This window comes from Thunnus thynnus, chromosome 24 (genome assembly GCF_963924715.1).
Source record: "Thunnus thynnus chromosome 24, fThuThy2.1, whole genome shotgun sequence".
Taxonomy (NCBI): domain Eukaryota; kingdom Metazoa; phylum Chordata; class Actinopteri; order Scombriformes; family Scombridae; genus Thunnus; species Thunnus thynnus.
Window position 1 is genome coordinate 14,450,012 of NC_089540.1, and position 21,634 is coordinate 14,471,645.

General features: G+C 38.6%; 2 protein-coding genes and 1 long non-coding RNA gene across 6 annotated transcripts in view; 1 reads left to right on the forward strand and 2 right to left on the reverse strand.

Annotated features, from left to right (window-relative positions):
• LOC137177085 (uncharacterized) lies at positions 1-19,939 on the forward strand. The gene is made up of 3 exons (XR_010925945.1): positions 1-287; positions 1,679-1,748; positions 19,853-19,939. It is a non-coding gene; the product is annotated as an uncharacterized lncRNA (long non-coding RNA).
• On the reverse strand, positions 6,673-8,706 carry LOC137177302 (leucine-rich repeat-containing protein 3-like). The gene has a single exon (XM_067583480.1). It carries the CDS (start codon positions 8,272-8,274, stop codon positions 7,486-7,488), a length of 789 nt encoding a protein of 262 aa, XP_067439581.1. The 5' UTR covers positions 8,275-8,706; the 3' UTR covers positions 6,673-7,485.
• Positions 17,104-21,634, reverse strand: part of LOC137177082 (poly(rC)-binding protein 3-like) — a 26,074-nt gene continuing 21,543 nt past the window's right edge. For 3 of the 4 annotated variants that reach the window (XM_067583198.1, XM_067583196.1, XM_067583197.1), the window contains exons 12-13: positions 20,923-21,092; positions 17,104-20,096 (exon numbers count right to left, since the gene is read on the reverse strand). In XM_067583198.1, coding sequence (XP_067439299.1) covers positions 20,042-20,096; positions 20,923-21,092 — 225 coding nt within the window. In that variant the 3' untranslated portion in view covers positions 17,104-20,041. Of the gene's footprint in view, positions 20,097-20,922; positions 21,093-21,634 lie in introns of those variants that run through there. The other variant, XM_067583199.1, reaches the window with a different exon arrangement.

The window sequence follows — 21,634 nt, forward strand, 5'->3', positions numbered from 1 at the left end:
CAAAGCAAAGACATGAAACAGAAAACAATAACAGATCTGACCTTAAAAAGATGGCGGCCAAAGGCAAAGAAAGACAATAAACCTTATAGAGCAGATCATCTATCTACATAATAAATTGTGACATTATAACATCACTAGCTAGTATCTCAACGATTGAGATTTTGCGGAAAGAAACACAGAAAAATGATATGATGCTGCTATAGCAGGCAGCCCACTCTGTTGGCCAAAACAAGCTTGTGGTTGAGACGCTAACCGCTAGGCTCTGCTGCCCAGTCTTTCTTTGCCAGGTAAAATATTATTTCATTTTGCGGCCAGTTTTTGATATACAGTTTAAAACGGGGACATTTCTGGGGACAGCTCCAGCTGGGGACAGGCCACCAAAAATGAGGACCGTGCCCGTAAAAAGGGGACGTCTGGTCACCCTATTCAAATGGTATAGAAACTCTTTTCATGCTAGATGCTAACGTTCTTTTGATTTGTGAGCAGTGTTTTTTGATTAGTGGTTTTACATTTCCATTTATGTATGGATTAAATGAACAAAATTTTAATTAAATAGTGATCTGTAGAGATTTTGGTAGGTATATTTTTGGACTCTAGAGAGGGCCAGGCTAGCCATTTACCCCGACTCTAAGACTTTATGCTTAGCTAGGCAAAGTTATGCTAATGCAGGCAAATGTCTCCTGGCTGTACACTTGTACACACTGTGCACAGACACTGTGTAGCTCTGGGAGAGAAAGAAAATAAGCAATGAAATGTTAAATGTTTCCCAAAATTGTACAAGTGTGTCTTTTGCTATTTTCTGACATTTAACAACAATCTTACTGTTAGCCTCAATTTGTGCCTCTTAATATTACATTTGCATTACAGAGCATCCGGTTTTCTGAAAGATGAATTCTTGTCAATCAATTAAAACTAATAAGGATGTTTAACAAAACTTAGCTGTTTTGAAATGATTAAAATCACTTTAAACTAATAACAAATTCTATATTTTTCATTCAGATTGTTAGTTGTGTCTTTTTGTGGAATTATTAATTGTGGAAATACATTCAAAACCATGATAAGTGTTGTAAAAGGAACTTCTGGGTTGGTCTTTATCCTTAACAAAAACAGATCCTTACTGTAATGTTAAATGATACAACAGGATAAAAAAGTAGTTGAGGTCCATCTTTCACATGAGCTGAAAAACTCAATGATAGATATGCCTTAGCTCGATTAATTTACATGGAAATTTTAAATAAAATATTACCTTATTCTCCATGCTGAAAGAGTAAAATGAAATGAAATTCTTCCTTAGGGAGGAAACACTTCTATCTGTACTTTCAGCTGTCAGATAGAGTAATAGCACCTGCAAAAGTGCACTATATTCAGCAATATACTTTAAAAGTAAAAGTCATTGCTCAGTCAGTTTGCTGTATTTCACAAATTTGTCTTAGACACAACAAACAACATATTGCACGTTCTGCACAGGACAAGTGAAATAAAAACATTAATATTTATACAGAAGTATTGGGCATCAATACCTTAACTATATTGTAAACTGCTTTATAGATTTCTTTCTGTTTTGACCATAACACAAATAAATAAGCCCTAAATGAAATTGCATTGAAAGAGACAGGCAGGTCATGACTTAACTGGTGCTCAGTATAAATATCTTTCTCATTCTCTTTCTCTTCTGCAGATGTTTGAATCTTGAACAGTGATCCGTGATGGTGCTGCGACACGTCATGTATCAACTCTGACCGATAAAGGTGAAGCCTGTGTGTGTGTTTTTATAAACTGAGAGCAGGTTTGGATAGAAATAATTAGACATTAAAAACAGATTTTGTGTCTGCTTTCGCTTAAAATGTGGCTGTAATATTGGTTTGAATGTGGCTTTGTCAATGTTTTCATTTGAAGTATATTTGTTTTTTGTCCCAAATAAGAAATAGCTACTATCTCTGCTAGAGATGGTGTGTGTTTGCCTCAAATGTGAGAAGCAGCTAGATTGAAGCCAGTATTTTCCAACCTGTATTTCTGAGGAGCAGAACAACAAGTCTGCTATCTCACAGGCACACTGGCACACTGTTCTTTATGTGATGCTTAATTAGGCAGCAGGCAAGCTTACACCATGATTTCTCAACAAACATCACTTTACCTGTGCGATCAGGGTTTTGTCCATTGTCAAAAAAATAATTATGATAAAGTTGCATTGTGACATGCACAAAAGTTAAGCATAGAAAAATGCTGTAAACATAGAGCACAGCTGCAAGCCTTGAAAGGATTTCAACGCCAAATCTTTATTGTCCTTTAGGCCACATGCTCTGACAATTCTCTTTCAAAATAAGTGAATAGTTAATATAGTGAATATTAAAGGTATACTATGCAGGATTTTACTAAAAAACAATGTATTCTGTAAATGTACTCATACAAAAATAATCCCTCTCAATCATCACTTATGACCCACTAGAAGTGTGTGGTAGTGTATTTATCTGCTGACCTCTGCCTGTATTTTCTTATTTTCTTATTATTTTGCTGTGTTCAGGAGGCTTCTGGGCGTCAACTTCTGGGCGGTGGGTGTGTAGCCCCGAGCCAATAACAGCTTGTAGGTGTGAGGTCAGGACTCGTAGCGTAGCAACCAGGTTACATCGCTGTCTCTGTCTTTGTCTCTCTCCTGTGCTCCGCTCTGCTCTCCGTCTCTGTGTCATGGATGTATAAAGAGCTGCAGGTCTGTGTGTCTGCTTGTCCGAGGGCGGGGCTCAGCTACACACACGCAGAGCAGAGAGGCCACAGCGGACAGGATGAAGCTCTGCATTCACACAAAATCTGGCGATGCCGCACCTTCCCTCAGGGTTGTACGGAGGTGTGGGTGTGTTTATTTGTGCTTTACAATGTAACCGCTCTAGCTCACTCGACCATCGCTGCTCTCTCTCTCTCTCTGAGCCAGGGAGGAGCGGTCAACCTTGAATGCTTTGGTGGGGGTTCAGTTGTGAGATTATATTACAATGTTACTGACTCAAATCATCAAAGGCAATTTCAGGAATTGAATCTGCACACACATGACTTTTTAAAAGTCAGAGAAGCAACACATAATGGAGAGAATGGACCAATTTTGCTGTTGCCGCTTGCATGTGTTGACATCAGTAGGAAGATCAGGTAAACTTTGCTTACATCTTGCAGCAGCTCCAGATTCATTGGCTCATTAAATAATTGTCACTGGTCAGTGCAGGGATTGAACCCGCGACCTTGGTGTTATTTGCAACACACTCTGAGCTAACCGGCCTGATCATCATGTGTTTCTTAACAAAATATGTTTCTGTCAAACTGGGACAGAACAGAGTGAATGCATTCAACATACGAGAGGCAGCGAGAGATATCGATGCTCGGATACTCACGTACCCTTTTGTTTCTGTGAATCAACATAGACAGTCAGACACTTTTCCTTTTGGCCACTTGGGAGCAGGTGACAAGTCAGAGTAAGCATGCCAAAAATGTTTGAATTTAATTAGTTTAACACGCAAGAATGAATTAACCTTGAGAAGAGTCTAGAACCTTAGACAGTGATAAAAGAGAAACTAAAACTACTCAGCATACACATTTGCCTCTTGACAGTTTCCATTTTACTGAAGGTCATTGCTTACAGGTAAGGACACAGGGTGAAGACTTGGCCTTCAGGTAATCTGTAAGCATCACCTACATATTCTGTGGAAGTGGTAAATCTCCCATTTGCCCTTTGCTGTGGGACAAATTCATATCATAAATCAATGACACTTCAATAGATTAGACATAATAGGAATACTGAATAATGCAACATTAATAAAACGATGCATTTGCCAACATTTAAAGGGATAGTGTGGTATAAGGGAGTATTTTTTGTTGTTGTGGCTTTACAAAAACCAAAATCAGGGGCCACTGTGTAGACATGAATCCAATTCTCCTGTTTACAGATTTTGGCAGCAAAACAAGCCTAAATTATATACCAAGAGCAACCAAGAATCCCTAGAGTGACAAGTCAAGAGTGCTGTTAAAGAAGTGAGAGCACAGAGAAAAGTTGGTGAGGATTTTTGTTTTGTTTTGCGCCTTTTAAAGCAGGATCAAGGTATACTGGGAGGTGATGTAATTGATTATGCAAGCAGGGACTTTAATCAAAGACAGTTTTGATGAAGCACTGCCGACCTTCGCTATAAATTGAGGTTGTGACAAAGTTTGTCACATTTAGCTGTCTGTCAAAAAACATCCCTTCCTGTATTTAATAATTATGTTTCAGTTAGAGGTAATTATGATACACAGAGATGGATTGGAGCATTGCCCAAGTGTTGAAGAAATCTTTTATATTCTATAGATGCAGTTTCTCCGCTTAACGCTGAAATGCCACTCATTTTCTCTGAATTTAAACTTACAGAGACACACTGACCTCGACTATTTCCAGCTAATTAATAATACTCCATTCACTACGATGTACGCCGTGACCATTGGGACTTCTAAGACACAGCAATGTAGACTGTAATTAACGTTACGACCCATTAAAAGGAGAGATGGGTTGAGGTTTGAAGACTATAAGGTCAGTAAAAGATAAAGTATTTTATGTGCTATGTGCTGGCTGACAGATAGTAATCAGATGACAGCAAATTTAGTATTTATAAAAAAAAAATCACAAAATGACTAGCACTAGATCAAGTCATTTTGATGATTATATAAATGGATAGCAGTGAGATACGAAGTGAGCAGCCCCCGAAATGCCCTCCACAAAGGCTCATTAGATTTATGGATCTTAACTGTTAGCGGATTGACACTATTTTTGGGTTGCAAGACACGTATTAATACTCTGCCTCATCTCGATCTATGCAGCTGAAGATACATGGGTTCCATATTTGGAGCTGCGGGTATTTTTCATAGTAATCTGGAGGGATAAATAACTAGATCTCATTGTGAGGAATGTGTCATGGCTGCAGATCAGTTGGTAAAGGATTGCTTGAGAGGTTTCAAAGTTACAGTGCATTTATTGGCTAGAGGGTGTGACAACAATGACCATTAAAAAAAAATACAGAAGATGGATTCAAATCTCTTCCCCCATCAAACAAACATTTCTTATGTTCCTGAGGGAGAAAAAGCAGATAAATGTTAACTTTAGTTTTATTTTATCGCCCAAAGAAGAAAGAAAAGTAAATAATCCAGCACTTTTTTTTTGATAAGTAGCAAGACAGCTGTGGGCCTATCCAACTTAATGATGCTCACAGACCCATGAAAGGACAGGAGCTCCGAGAAAATTGACTTGACATAAAGTCGAGATTGTAATTAAAAAATACACCCATCGTTTCATTCTAATTGGGGCTGTAACAGATAAAACCAGAATCAGAGAAGACGGCCTCAGTCGACAGCTTCAGTCGTTTCAGCGAATACCCCAAACTGACATGTTTATGTTCAAATAACCACAGGAGTTATGACTCTTGTCCATCGGGAGAAAAGGTGGAAATAATGATGTTATTGACCTCATGTGTTCCAGCAGCATTTCGAACTCTGTAATTTTGTCTTTCAACTTCCTGTTTACACTGGAAACAGGGAACATTGACATCTGTGGATTGTGATCACCTTATTAAAAAGCTCATTATTCCAATTTATATTATCGTGAGTAATAACTTGAATCATTGTACTGATCATCTTTTAATCTGATATCTGTGGCGGATGTGATCGTGTTGGGCCATACAACCTCCTCAAATACATGGACATATGTTTCCAAGTTTGAGAGATGTATAATAGGCTGTGTGAACCAATCAGGACCATTTTTAAACAAGCAACCGGACGTTAAGAGACAAAACCGGAAATAGAATAATCAAAAAAACGGGCAGGTCGTGTAAGGTCAACAAAGCCACAAAATCCACAGAGGGGGATGGGTCAAGAAAATGTTAAACTCTAGCATGGGAGGCTTCATCTTTCCTACTGTTGACTACAGTCGTAACCAAGTAGTTATTTTAACCCAAACCACAATCTTTGCCTACATCTTACAAAGTTGTTTTTGCCCCTAAACCGAACCAAACCCTAACCATAGTGATGTCAGATCACACAACAGTTTTATTTTTGTACAAGTTATTTGTAGCGGTTTTGGAAGGCACTATGATAGGGGCATCAGATTAGAAAACTCATCGTTCTGCAGGGCGTTTATAGATGATGTATTTCATTTAATTTGGAGGACAAAATGGCTCCAAAGTGAACAAATTAATTTCAGATGTGAGGCACAACAGGAGGTGAGTCATCTATCTAGAGATTGCTGACTGAATCTGCTGAAATGTGTTTGTTTTGGAAGAAAATCAGATCTAGTGAGGGCACATATTGACAAAAGGTGTTTCAAACAGTACTTTAACCCACGTCTTTGTTGTTGTCTAGTGTTTTTAATATGATGTGTTAATGTGTTAGAATTAGACTTTTTGGGTGGTTCGGCTATTCATCCACAATGATTCATCCTAAAACTGCATGAAATAACTTTCAACTACCTTAAAATTGAGAAATGTTATGTGAGAGCAATTTTTTAACAGCCTGTGAAATTGTTTAGAGAAAAAAAAAAAAAACCTCAACAATATTTGTTCAGCAGCTGACAGGCTCATCTAATCGCAGTTTTCTGTGACAGAAATGGATTATTTTCACTCTCAAATGGGACAAAGTTATTACATTTCAAAGAGAAACATTAAGTGAAATGACAAGTGTTTCAGTGTGTAATTTAATTCTCGGTTGCAATTCCACCTTAAATGTAAGGTGTAGGAGTAGCAGAAGGGTCCAGTGGCATACTTTAAGGAGTATTAAACATACAAACTCTTTACACTTAACACATAATTCACTTAAAATATTTTTTCACTCTCTCTTTGCTACAAAGTCCCCGGTCAGGATTTACTTTTTTTTTTTTTTTTAAAAACATCATATAACTTAATGCTCCCTCATAAAAACAACTTTAAACCTAACAGAGATATTTCTCTACAAGTATCCCCTGCTGAAGCTGTGGGGATTATTTTTCAGGTACCTCATTTCACTGAACTCTGATTGACAGTGAAGTGGCTCTCAGGTTCGCCTCGCTTGGCAGATGAATTCACAGTGAACTCTTAAAACCACATAACGATACGAAAAAATGTTTGTGGTTTCGGTGAAGTTTACCTTAGAGATACTTTTATGCATTATACATAACATTTCAGTGAAAAATAATGACCTGCCACTGTGTTATCGTAGAAAGGAAACAAATTGACTTTTCCTGCAGGTCTCATATTTGAGCCGATTCATTTTAGGGTTTTTTGTTGTGGCTTGAAAGAGTCTGGTGCTAGTTTTACGTCAGCACATAATGATGATGATGATGATGTGATTTTTAAACCTCCTCCTCCTGTCTTTGTGCCTTGTGCAGTGTATGTCATAGAGCAGAGTTTTATCTGTCCCTTATCAATGTTCCTCATATGCTGTAAACGTATTCATCGGTACACTTTCATCTATATTCATCGGTGCAGTTGCATCTGTTCTCACACACACACACAATCAAACACTGCTAGCTGTGTCGTAGTCCTTGCTGATGTGGGAGGTGCTGGGTAGGGACTTGAGGTACTCCATGTGCCTCCTGGCGTCCTCCTGATTGTGCCTGATGTAATAAATGATGTAAGCTGTCACCATGGAGAACCAGCAGAACATGGCCACAAACATGGCCACGTCTGTCGTCTTCTGGTGGAAGTTGCAAAAGTTGATCCCAGAGTCTAGGACCTGGATCACCGGTTGCCCCACATACTCCTCCTGCACCGACGTGTAGCAGCTCACCTCGTTCACCGTCTCGGGGTCCAGCCTCAGCTCCCTCAGCACCTCCTGCAAGGAGCACTCGCAGTGCCAGGGGTTGTGGGACAGGCGGACGCGGGCGTGGAGCTTGACGAAGGTGTCCCTGGGGAGGCTGCTGAGGTGGTTGTTGGAAAGATCCAAGGTCCGCAAGCCCTCATGAATTCCTTGAAAGGCGCCAACCTCCATGCTCTCTATGGCGTTGTGAGATAGATCCAGTTCCCTGAGGCGGTGAAGGTCTGTGAAGGCCCCCTTGGGGATGTGTCTGATCCGGTTAGACGAGAGCAGGAGAACGACGGTGTCCTTGGGCAAGTTCGGGGGAATGTTCTCCAAGTTGCGTGAGTTGCATTGCACAACCACGCCGTTTCTGTCTGTGCAGTGACAGCTCTTAGGGCACGCATATGCAGTCATAATCATCAACAGAAGCCACAATGTTCCCACAGAGACGAGAGAACCACAGGAAGGAGGTTTAATGGATGACCTGCACCTTTGAGAGGCCCCCATTAGTCTGGGCGTTAATGGCTAAAGTTTCATTCTCAGGGCACTTTTCAACATTGATCCGCACATTATCGTCCATCATTTACCTCGACAGTTATGGATAACCAAGCCGTGATCAAACCCCGAAGCAGCAAGCGTCCAAAGGTTTGCATACAAACTAAATGAGATGTCGAAGTGCAGCACAGCTGACGTAACCCACTGACGAGAGAAGGGGAGGATATTTTTTGACAAGCCAAGTCATATCTGTGTTTCCAGGGTGGGAGGGCACGGCTTCTCAGCTGACTGGAAGAAACCTGAATGTGAGAAAAAGATGGAGAGAGAAAGGATGAGATGGAGAAAATGTCAAACCTTTGCAGAAAGTTCTCCATATTGAAGAATTTTGTTGCTATCTTAGAGCTGAAGTTGGTTGTTTGCTGTTCAAAAATGCTGATAAAAAAGCCTGATGATGTGCATTCGTGGGTCGACTGACAAAATATCTAAGTTCCTACATGCTTTACATAATTCTTATGTTGTTAATTTTCTTGCTTGATCATGTTACACTCCCCATTCAGTACAATTTCTAAAGCATTTCCCCTTTTCAGACTCCATCCTCCTTGGAGCGGAGACCAGTAAAGTTCAAGATTATCATAATAATAGCATTTCTACAGCATGGGTCCCCTCACTAAAGACTTGTCCCTGTGAAAAGATGACAAGCCATTAAACAAAGTGTGGGCTCATCAATATGCAGCAGATGAACTTTCAAACAGTGATATGTGATAAAGTTAAAAAAAAAAAAAAGAAAAAGTGTCTGTAGTCTATAATATGAACCGTGATGTATATGAGAGCACTGAAGGTCACAGTGCAAATCAAAACATGACAATGAACTGGCTGGAAGATAACAGCGCAAAGAGCAACTGATAAGCAGGAGGCAGCATTTTTATCAAGGTGATGAATGTCAAGCAGTTTCTCATCTCTGACTCCTATAGAATAATAATATTGATAAGCTAAATATCTCTGTTAAACCAAGTCACTGTAGGAATATTATAGGAATAATATTGGAGGGGCAGATGTACAGTAAACTAATGTACAGAGTAGGGCTAATAAAACACAAGAATATAATATAAGAGATTTCAAAAAGGACTGTTTCATACCACAGACAAATTATATGTCCTTATCAGGTTATTTTGGGATGAGGAAGATAAAAAAACAAATATAAATGAACTCTATTACAAAAAGGAGCATTTTTACTCAGTGACAAATCACTAATTATGTAAATATTAACGCACAGTTAGTGACCCTAAGATTTGAAAAAAACACACAAATGTGTGCTTTTTCATATGTTCATCTCTGGCATGATTTCACCTGGATATATTCACTTTAATAGTATCAGCCTGGATAAAGGTGGATAAAGGTGGATAAACTCTACCTGGAAATCAAAAAGGAGCATAAAAAGTGAGTTTAAGAGTCTGTATCTACCTGGTCGCTCCACTCTGTCCAGTCCAGATCACCATGCAGTCACAAGGGAGATTCTTTTGTTTAATGAAACATCCAGCAATAAAAAAAAAAAAAAAAAAAAAAATTAATCTCCTGTAAATGAGCACACGTCTCTGGCAGTAGTCATATGTAGACAACACAGCAAATTCAGGAGTCAGGATCCAACTGTTTAATCACAGTTTTTAAGCTCTTGTCAGCGCAGGTTTGCAGCAGCTGTGTGTCTGTCGGTGTGTGTGTGTGGATGTGGATGTGCGCAGAGGCGCAGCACTGCAAGCTGCACCGCTGTGATCCCGTCTCTCTCACTCTGTTAAAAGGGAACCCTGCTGGATGTGCGTCACCGGGAAAACTGGTACTGACGGCTGAAGGTAGTGCCACCCATACACAACATCAAACTACAATCGACAGCAGAGTTTTTCACAGATTATCATCCAATATGTCAGTCATAATGTAGGCTTTTGTTTTTTTCTTTTTTCTTATTGTATTAGTAGGCAAAAATTAATAAATTGCCATTATGTTAATTAATAATAGTGGAATGTAACTTTACTTGAATATCAAGTGCAATTTGAGGTACTTGTACTTTAGTTTATTGCTTCTATTTTATGTCTACTCCATCTACATTTCAGAGGCAAATACTGTGTTTTTTACTCCTCTACGTTTATTTTACAGTTAATTACTAATTACTTTGCTAATTAAAATCTTAATCTAAAACTTACTTTATGATTAGCTTGTAAAATATGACAAATTGTTATAAATGAAACCATAAAAGTAGCCTAGTTAAAAAACAACATTTATTGCAATTATCAACAAATACATTTTAGTGATAATACTTCTGTATTTTTAAGGTTTTAATGACTTTTACTTGTAATTGAGTATAACTGAGTATTTCTACCTTTGGACAGGCATGTTTCCGGTCTTTATGCTAAGCTAAGTTAACTGGCTGCTAGCAGTAGCTTTAATGTACAGATGCGATAGTCGTATCAATCTTCTTATTTAACTCTCAGCAAGAAAGCAAACAAGCATACAGTATTTCCTAAAATGTTGATTTTTTTCCTTTAAGTAAAAGATCTGAATATCCACCACTGTAATTAATTAATCATTCTGGTCATTTGTAAAGTAAAAATATTTCTGGTTTCAGTTTCTAAAAATGCTGACTGTAGTTTGCTTTTTGCAGCTTTATGTATTTTTTTATGCTAAATGGGAAAACTTTGGGCTTTTAGTAACTTGTGATGCACATTTTACATCATTTCTGTTGTTTATGAGATGAAATGATTGGCTGATTTCATGAGAAATATTTGATTGGATTGAAAATAATTTTTTGGTACTGTCCTATTGTGTATTGCACTCTATCACCTCCAGTATCTGTTCATCCCATGCTACCCACTGATGTATTAAATTTAAATTTCATGCTCACTTGCACAACTGAATGACATCTAAACCTCTTCTTAATGTTTTTCTGGAGCTCTCTTCTGCCTGCTGTTTATTTTATTCTTTTACCTCCCTTTGCATGTTTAATTGAATCTATATTTTATGTATCTGTGGTATTTTATTGGTGTTTTGACACCAAAGGGGAACATAAAGTCAATTTTAAAAGGCTGTATTTTATATAACCTTTTTCAAAATGCATGCAAGAAGCAGACAAACCAGATCAGTCATCAGAAACTTAATGCCTTTAATTGTCTTGTCTTGTATAAGACTCCTAAAGGACCCTGAATGTCATTTTGTCTACCTAACATCTCCCCATTCTCCTCATGTTCTGTCCGTGACTGATTGTTTGCCCCGTGTGTCACGCTCTGTCACTCTTCATAAACATCGATTACAATTGTCCTGCCCTGATGGAGGACTTCAATACCGAGTCTGTCAAACTCACGCTGACAAAAGACCTTTGAAGATAATCCCAGCTGTATCGTTACGACGCAGAGACCACCTGAACGCAGCCAGCACTGTATGATTAAATGGCCGCCACGTGCAGAGTTCAACCCTGTCAATTTTGCTGAGAGGCAGAAACATTGATTATATTGACTACTGAAGCATTTTAGCTTGCAGGAGTTAGCTTTACTTCCCTTTTATTGCTGTGACAGTATCCAAAATCACAAAGCACACTCATAAATGTCAAAACAACCCAACACCTCTTTTTTTTCCTGCTCCAGGATAATCAGGGTGATAGATTTACTTCACATCCTCCATTGTTTAAGCTACTTGAGACTCGCCAAGGCATTTGTTTAACACCCTTAGTCATTTTGTTGGACTCCTGGCAAATTTCCTGCCTTGTAGCTGATCTTAAATAAAACTCCTGCCTGAAATCACAATGATATGGAGCTGAGCCAAGGAAGCTTTGTCGCTTAAGCGTTATATAGAATCAGTGATTCTGTCATAACACAGTTCATGAGACAGATTTATTAAATGTAAATGATGAATTCAGATAATTTTTTCTGTCAAAAAAAGAGCCACAAGATACAATTTTGACATCATTCTGTCCCATCTGCTCTCCCTGCATGGTTTGTCACAGATGACATTGTGAAGTCACTCTCCGGAAGCAGCACAGCGCTGCCCTACAGTATAGAGGCTATTGACCTCTCCGATGCCGCGCTCAGTACATTTGATAATGCTTTCCCGCAGCAGAGGCTATCTGACATTGGATTTTGCTCGCTCTGCCTGCAATTGCTTTCACTCTCGGGGGAGGACACAGCATGTTTTAGCACTGTGACCCATGTCCAAACTCTCTAGTGGAAAGGGAAGAAGCGCAGGATGTCTACAGGCAGGAGACACCTCAGACTTTAAGACATTTGCAGCATCTTTTTAGATTTGTACGTTGTCGCCCTCACTGCTTTGACATCAGTCCTTTGCATTATAGAGAAGGTTGTCTGTAAGCAGCTTACAGCAATGCTGAGTGATAGCATGGACCCACTCCAACTTCCATGATAAGCCAACGCAGGAACAGAGAATGCCTTTACATTTTGGACGAGCCCAGTTGGACAAATCCTTATTGATCCGTTATTGAAGGTAAATTGACTGAGGGGAGCACAGGCTAATGTGCATCGGCCACTTGATTTGCTGACGTCCTCCTTGTTGTACCTCGAGCTTCACAGGATTCTGGGTTACTTTTTTAGAACAGAAACAAACATGATTTTTTAATTGAATGTGGCTTTGTGACACGATTTCTCTCTTTCTTGTCCCCAGAGTGTTGTTGGAAAGGTCACAGCAAAGGAGTGGCTGAGCGTAAGGTTATCTGATCACCGGCTAATGTTGAGTGTCCGGCCAGATGTCTTGTCTGATGTACCGTAAGCCTCTCAGGTCATTGAGGAGCTAGATATCACATCATCCTATTACCGTATGTGGTTAACTGGCTCCAAGAGAGTTGTGAAGTGGGGGGTTATTTTTGGCACCAAGGGCTTAAAATAATAAAGTCCAGTTATTTTTCTGCATGTAGATTTTTAGAGGACTGGCAGCTGGAGCATTTCCAAAGCTTGGATGGACATTAAAGTCTTCTGGTTGAATCAGCAGTACAAAAGATGAGCAAATGCATGAGAAAATAGCTGATTCTTTGGTAAAAACTCACAGATATAAGAATACATACAGTAATAACTTGCAGAGAGAAGTCGACTTCCAAGGCAGTGCTGTATCTCTAGAAATTAAGTCCACATTGAATGTGCTAATACAGGAAGTTGTGTATCCCATATAGGCGAAAAGTGAATTTGTGAACATTTGCATTTTTAATAGTATAACCACAAACTTCTCCTAACCTTCCCAAGCCTTTTAGTTGCCAAACCCCAACCATACACTAAGAATAGTTCCATATCCACTATGTTTCATTAACCTTAACTATACTGCATGTGCAGATATTGTAGAGAGCGAGTGAGGCAAAGAAAATTGGAAATATTGAATGTTTTGCCAAATCGTCTAATCTCTTCATTTTTTGTCTAACGTTGGGGTCACAGGAGCATTTCTGAAAGATTACTACAACCACTGAGCATAAATTTTCTTTTTGGGGAACCAGTAACACCACAAGTTTATACTTGCAGTTCAAATTAGTCCACTTTCACATTCTGGGTCCGTGTTGAAAGTTTATATTCCTTAAAGATCCCCTCCAGATATATAAAAAATACTCTGCTTGGAATAATAATATATGTCTAGTATGTGTTTTTTCCTCAAAAAGAAAAGTACAATTACCTCATTAAAAACCTAAAAATTCAATGTATTTCCAGAAAAATATGATAAATATACAAATATTGTTCACTGCTGGATGAAAGATACTTCCATGAAAAGCATTGAAAATAGTCTTCTAGTGTCAAACTCTGCACAGAGAAGCTCAAACATCAGAGCACAGCAACAATAAGCTAAACACAGATTTTTGACTGGAGGGGGGCTTTAAGTGTCGCAGTGATTAGTTCACAATTGCAACATCAGAGCGTTGTGAATTTGCTACATCTCTGACTGGCTTCTTCTCCATAACAACAGCAGCTGAGGCTCATGAGCATCGTCGATTACCAAACTCAAGGAAAAATGTGAAGTAGTTGAAACAGATGGACATGACATAAACCTTTAAAATCGTTGAATTATTCAGGAGACTGCCATGTTTCTATATTAAGGAACGTTGAGGATGTCATTAAAAGAAAACTGTGAAATGGGAACTTCACCAGCTCCTTTTGTTCAGCTGTTAGACGTCATGCTTCAGTGCCACATGTAATGTCAGCTGACGTATATTTTACTGTTGATCTGAATTTAAGTCATTTCTCGACGAAGCACTCTGTCACATTTCTGCTAGTTAAATGTTCTGTGTGAATAAATTTATCATAACTTTTGTGTGGCAGGACTTGATTCCTCAGTCAGGCTCACTGTCAGCTGCAGGGGCAGCCCGTTAAACTCTGATACACACTGCAAAGCTCTGCGCTGGATCTCAGCCAATGATTATGTATGGCCTGCCTACCTATCAACTTACTGGACAGCTTCTTGGCTCTCACCAAACAATTCTTAATCTACCCTTGAATGCATCCCTGAACCCAGAAACCATCCTCCGTTTTGCTAAAACTGTGGACATCCCTGTCTGATCAGCATAAAACTTACACTTCCTGGCATTGTCTTGCGCTCAATTTTAAGCTGTCAATGTTCTCTTAATATAAACTCGATGGTATTCTGGCCACACACCATATAATAAGACCAGCTTTCTGTCCGTGAGGATCTTCTCAGCCTCTGAACAAATCCAGACACAGAGCAACCTACCTATCTTCACATATATCCTGAGGTTGAGCTGAAAAAAATCCTCTGAAAATCCTGTGTTGTTTCTGAACTTTTCACCTGTGTAATTCTCACAGCTGCTTTCAAGAAAGAGAAAGTGGTCTGCTGGATTTATCTGCTGTTCTTCAGTCTAATCCAAGCAATGTTCTTACATATAGTAGGTGCATAATTTAATAGCGCAAAAGGTGGCGGTATCTCATGCTCTGTAGGGCAAAAAATGTCTGAGGTTCTGAATCACTTCTCTGGGAACTGCCTGGGAGCCGTCTGCGGTCTGGATGCTCAGCATCCTTCCTGGCAAAGCAATTTACAGGTTCAAAGGCGGGCCAGCACATTTCATGATGTTGAAATGACTTCACAGCAGAGGAGAAAAACCTTTGGATCTCACCATCTATCTGTCTGTTGCTATCTGACAAATCTGACAAATGCCCTCCATACATTTTCTTTTTTTTTTTTTTTTTGTGGCTGTTGGTATTTGACAGGGAAGTTACTATTTATTTGAAGTGGGAAAGTTTTGATTTGTTTGTAGAGAAAAGGATGAAAGAAACAAACTTGTGAAATGGTTTAGTGACCATAGAGAGAAGGAACTATGCTGATTGGATGAAGGTTTGGGAATGATCTTAGGAAGAGAGGGAAACGCATTGACTGGGAAGTAAAGTGGTTGGATAATAGGGTTTTGAGAGTATTTGAGGAGTGCTGGCACCAGATGGCGTTCCTGGTTGAACTTCAGTCAATCAGTATTATATTAAAAAAAGTTGGAAAATGAGCTCAGATCATCAGAGTTTAAAGGTACATTTATTTGTCCATCCTTCCCTACAATTTACACTTCTGACACCAGAAGTCGCTGCTTGTAATTCTTTCAAATCATCCAGTTTGGGTGAGAATTACACAGTATTTGTCTCATTTCTCAGGCATGTCGAGCAACATATTGATGAGACTAGGTTGCTGACAGTGTTAGGCATCTATCTAAAAAAAACAACAAATAAACAAAGGCCCCAGATGAAGCACATCTTCCATCTTTCATTGTCGGAAAAAGAAATTCTTGATGGTGCCACAGTCCTGCTGCTGCAGCTGCTCAGCAGTCGTCTCTAGACAGTAAAGACACATTGCCACAACTAAATAAGGCAAATAAGAAGTCAGATGGACTTCATTGTCATATAAAATTTTGTAATAATGTCAAGCATTGTCACGCTGTCACGGACAATTTAAGTTAATTGCTATGAAAATACTCATCACTTCCTTAAATGGTGACAAAATGTAATTTGAGTACACAACAATCCATGATAAATGTCACTTATATTACCTTTTAACATTAATTTACCTCGTTTTTATATATACCGATGAGTTGAAACCTCTTACCCATCAGTTAGACACCCTGTATAATGATTTTACTATAGGATGTTGTGTGATATGGTTCCTTTTTGTGGAGAGACAACCATGAATCATTTTTTAATCTAGCCAATTTTGGTGGCAAATACAGCACTGTTATATAACTTTTATCCCAGGGGACGCTCATATGAGAGGATTTCTTCTGTCATTGATATCATAATCTAATAATGATCTATATTATCATTAAATTATCTTTCCATACTGTCGTTAGATAAGTGCTAGTGGTGAAAGAGAAACCTATGATTAGACGAGTCATCCTTAGTCATTCTCTAATTAGGAATAATTTGAATTAAATTGTACTTAATGGTAGTAATTATATGAAATTATAGTGATTCCTCATCTTGCTGCGAACCGCCAATAAACTCCTGTAAGACCTCACAAGATCTTTGACAACCCATGCTATAAACAATAAGAATGCTTCAATGCTTAATTGTACCACTGGCAATATTTAATTGGCTTTTTAAAATCAGATTTTATCATTTGTTCCAGTGAAATCACAGAGCTATCTTTTTAAAGAAGGATAGATGAGATTCCCATTTAAACCTCATCATCTAATTACCCTAATCACTTTGCTATACAATAATTAGCTGTATTTAATAACTATCAAAATCTCCCCGGGGGGTCTTTTGCTCGGCATAGGCTGCCGTCAGCTCATGGCTCATCAGGCTTTAATGTGCGCACAGGGATGGTGTCGAAATGAAGTTTTCTGTCGGAAGCAGCAATGAGATACCAGAGAAAAACAAGTCACAGAAAGAAAAAATGAAACTTTATTTGTTTTTATACTTACCAACACTTTGAAATTAAAACCTATGTAATTACTCACAACTAATATAGATCTGCACATAGCAAATAAATCAATCGAAAATAGTTACGAACTTCTATCACTTTTTTTTTTATCCCAAACTGCAATACACACAAAGAAAAGCTGAAAAACAAAAAAAAAAACATGTCTATTCATTCCTTTTTTTCCTGCTGTTGCTGCCTGCCACATGGAAAGTGGATAAAATTTCAAAAAGCATTTAAGCTACACAGCTCTCCTGTATCTATGTTAATAATAAGGAAATAACTGAATAAATAATTGCACATTGCACCCTATTATTGCATTAGTTGCAGTTTGTTTCAAAGTCATATACTCAGGCATATACACAAATGTAAATAAATACAGATTTCAAACACTGAGTAACACATGAATATTGATGTTATTGAAATCACACTGCCATCACTTACAACTCAATGTTCCTGCTTAGCGATCAAATTCATATTATACAACAAATTTGTCAAATGCACACTCGAACAGTGCTAGTAAGCATTAGCAATCCTTGTTTATCCAGGGTTTTATTCTTACATATGTGTGCTAATTTGAAGCAAACATATCAATGGTACACATGCACTGATAACTGTTGTATAAAAGCCATAATACCCTTGAGGATGTCCTTTACTGTTATGTGGGTATTTCGGAAAGAATGCCCTCTTAGGTATTAGCTAACTCTTCTAGAAAGCAAGTTTGCCAAACAAAACAAAACAAAAAAAAAAACATAATTTCAGCTTGTTCATTTGACAAACATTCCACTGAAGTACAAGCTATGACAACTCAAAATAAAGAGAAACACAAATCCATAATTTCAATGCTAGCACTACTACTTCAGTTCACATCAAAATGTAAGAATTATTGCAGAATAATCGTTGACTATGCATTGTCCGGTATAGTAATACAGCATTTGGTCCATTTACATAATCACATTTATGTCATCAAAGCGCTTAAGACCCAAAGTTAAGCTCAGCATAGGCTGCGGGAAAATAAAACTCGTGGTATGTCCGAAGAAATTGAGACACTAAAAATGCAGAATGTTGTTGTGTTGGACAGTAGATAATGTGATTCGACAATAACATTCAACAGCTGTTTGTATGCGTCAACACTGAATTGAGCTCAGCTGAAGCTCAGTAATGAGATGGCTCAAGCTGTCCAATATATTAAGAGCATCCTCATGAGTAGAATACCGGTTGAAATACAGAATCAGACCAAATATCATCCTCACCTCCCTCTCAAACGAAATACAGTACGACAAAATGAATTTAGCTTAAGTTTCATGATCAACAAACAAAAAAGTCATATGTGCATAATCGCACCATAAATAAATATGCGCTGGTTTTACCATGGTGTAAAACCCAGCAGAGCAGGAATTGTCATCCAACCTGTCCTTTTTTTTTTAAAAAATAAAAACAATTAAGTTGCTGACACAGTCGTGACGATAAAAAGACATTCAAACCTAAAGCGTCAAATCAACCGCATGACAAACGAAAACAACATGACAAAATGAACAATCGTGAAAAAGAGACTGAGTGGTCACGTCCGCCCAGGCCCCGTGGGTTCCCCCCAATGAACCCCTGAACATTCCTTGGCCCAAAAAATACCATTCGGCTTCGTCCAAACGTTTAGGCCTCTTTGCCGTGAAAGTTTCGACTTCTTTCCCTTGTCAAAACCTTCCACAAGGACACAGATTTTTTTTTTTTTTCTCCAGACAAGGGAAGGAAGCCGAAAGGTTTGGACGCAACACTTGGCTTTTAAGTCCAACTCCTCCCACATCAGAGGCAGTCCAGAGTAAAGTGTTGAATAGTCTATTGCATGAGCGCCGCGTAGTCGACTAATGTGCTAAATCACAATTAGTCCTTGTACAAAACAAATACAGTATAATAATAAGTTAGTAAACAATCATTTAAATTTTCAGTCAGTGTTTTAGCCACTGATTTTTCACTAATTTCCATTCATGCATCTATATACTAATAATCGGTGTTGATAGAAGGAGGCTATGTCGGAAAGTTTTTCGTCTGGGCAGGGTGTAGGACTAGACGTGAATGGCCAAAAATGTTGAAAAAGTTAGCGGAAAAGAACAGGAGCACAAAGATATAATAATAACATTTGAAGGAACACGTACACTGAACAGGTTTACTCAAATACACAACGACACGACACTAAACACATGCAATATAAGCAATAATGTAAATATAGGAAATGAACATGAGAAGGGAGGCTCTAGGAGTGATACCATTGGCTTAAAAGGGTCATGTGATGCAGCAAAGAGTCATGGGTAGAGATTGGATTCGTAAGTAGACAAAGATGCAAATTGGGACAAAAGTAGAACAGTCCAATTTTTTTTTTAAAATATCACTTTTCTAAAATATATTATAAAATTTTGATAATTTGGCTACATCCCACCACACACTCTGCCGATAGCATCACTGAGCAGCTGTAATATGCAAATAACTACGTTCTACAAAAATTTCAATCTTTTACTATTACTTTTTTATACTTTTAAATGATGTTCTGACGCAGCACTGACAGAGAGAAAGAGAAAGCAATAGATAGATAGAAAGAAAGAAAGAGTAACACAAGTTGTTCCTAATAAACATTCAACATGCTTCAACAGTTCTCTAAAAAACCTAATCAACAGAGAATTTCTTTTTTAATTCTTTTTTTTTTTTTTTTCTTTTTTAGATTTAATTTGGCTCTCTGAAATGAAAAATGAGCGCCCCACCCTCCCTGATGTATAGACAACTTTGAACCAGGGCGGGTGGTGGTCAGGGTTTTTCGGAGAGCCAGAGCCAGAGTCCGAAGGGCTTCATCAGGGTTGTCTGCGGTAGTCAGTCATTGGAAAGGGCCAAACGGAGGAGCCAGTCAGGGATCTCAGGATGTGGTCATGGAAGATGGGTCGTTCCACATGGCCGCCACGTCTCTGAACCTGGAAGAGGATGATGGGACAGTAGGTAACAAGTTCTCTTTGTATTTCTACAGTTTTTCTTTATGGCAACCTGAGTTCAACTCAGATTTCTCGCCACTCAAAAGACAAACATGAGGTGATTTGCGAGATGGTTGCAATAAAATCTTGTTTGCCGTCAGACTTTTGAGGCATGTCCAGTTTTGCGATGAACGCCCAGTAAATTACACCGCTATGATGTAAAGTAAGTCTACGTTTCTGCAGTTGAATCTCTACATTTCAATGTTGATCAGATTTAAGCTTTTCACGTGTTATTTAACACAGCAAGTTTCTAGCCAACCACCCAAACCCTGTTCCCCTAATAACAGTCAGCTCATATACATGTTATCTGAACTACATCACTTCCCTATGCTACATATTGTAGAAATGTAGATATGATACATATTGAAACGTAGAGATTCAATATATCCGTGGTTTGCAGAAACGTACAATGCCAACATTTTACTGGCAACTGGGCAGGTTATGTACAGGTCTTTTCATAGAGACTGGCCAGTTGTTAGGTAGTTATCATAAGGTAGTAATTTATAAATCATAGGTAATCAATACGATGGGGTAAGCAGACACAGTGCAAGGAGGTCCAAAATACAACAACAATGGTAGAAAGCTATAAAAAAGACAGAAAGGGGTCTCGATGCTGTTTCAAGCTCATTGAGATAAAGTAAGTGACAAGTGCAATGGTAGGAACTAACTGGACACTGCTGTTTTTAAAAATCCCAAACTTCCAGCTTGTTGCTTCAAAAGTACCAGAGAGCAAGTGAAAAAAAGGCTTTAACACCCAGGAGGTTCTGACCTTGCATTGATGAGGTACTGGGCCAGGCTGATGTTGGCGGGGGTCCCTGTGATGGTGATCTGGCGCTCCGATGACCCTTCCATAGCGTTAGCAATTTTGATCTGCGCCCCAGACATCTGACGGATCTCGTTGATTTTGGTTCCCTGGCGTCCGATTATGCAGCCTATTAGCTGGGAAGAAAATGGGGGCGGGGCTTAGGATGGCCAGAACATGGAAGACTCATAGATACACATTTTGTCTGACGCTATTTGACTGTGAGTGCGGGCCAGTAAATGTCAGCCTTTCAACTATAACTTTAATATTTCTAACTTGGGTCCAACAAGTCTTTTCCATTAAGGACATTCAGTTTGCAAAGCCAAATGCTTTTGGCTGTACTATATCTGCTGTGGAAAGGAGCTCTAAATCTGAAGTGCTGTCAAATTATATCAATGGAAGCTTTAACAGGAAGACATGATAAAAGATAATATACCAGGGTTTTTGAAATTGTGAATTTCTGATTTAATAGAAGCTACTGTCTTGCTTTGTTCCCCTTTCATTTAGCTATATTGGAGCCAATTTGGAGCAGGTCTGTCTCTGTAATTCATAATTCAACCAACCAATTAAGACTTCATCAGTCTAATCTCTTTGAAAATGGGCTTTAATATTCAAGCAGTGGTTAGTAAATATGATCACAATGTCACACTAACTTGTTTGGATTTTCTGAAAAGTTTTC

Coding starts and splice junctions, on each gene's coding strand:
- LOC137177302 (XM_067583480.1), bottom strand. CDS start 8,274: ATGGGGGCCTCTCAAAGGTGCAGGTCATCCATTAAACCTCCTTCCTGT.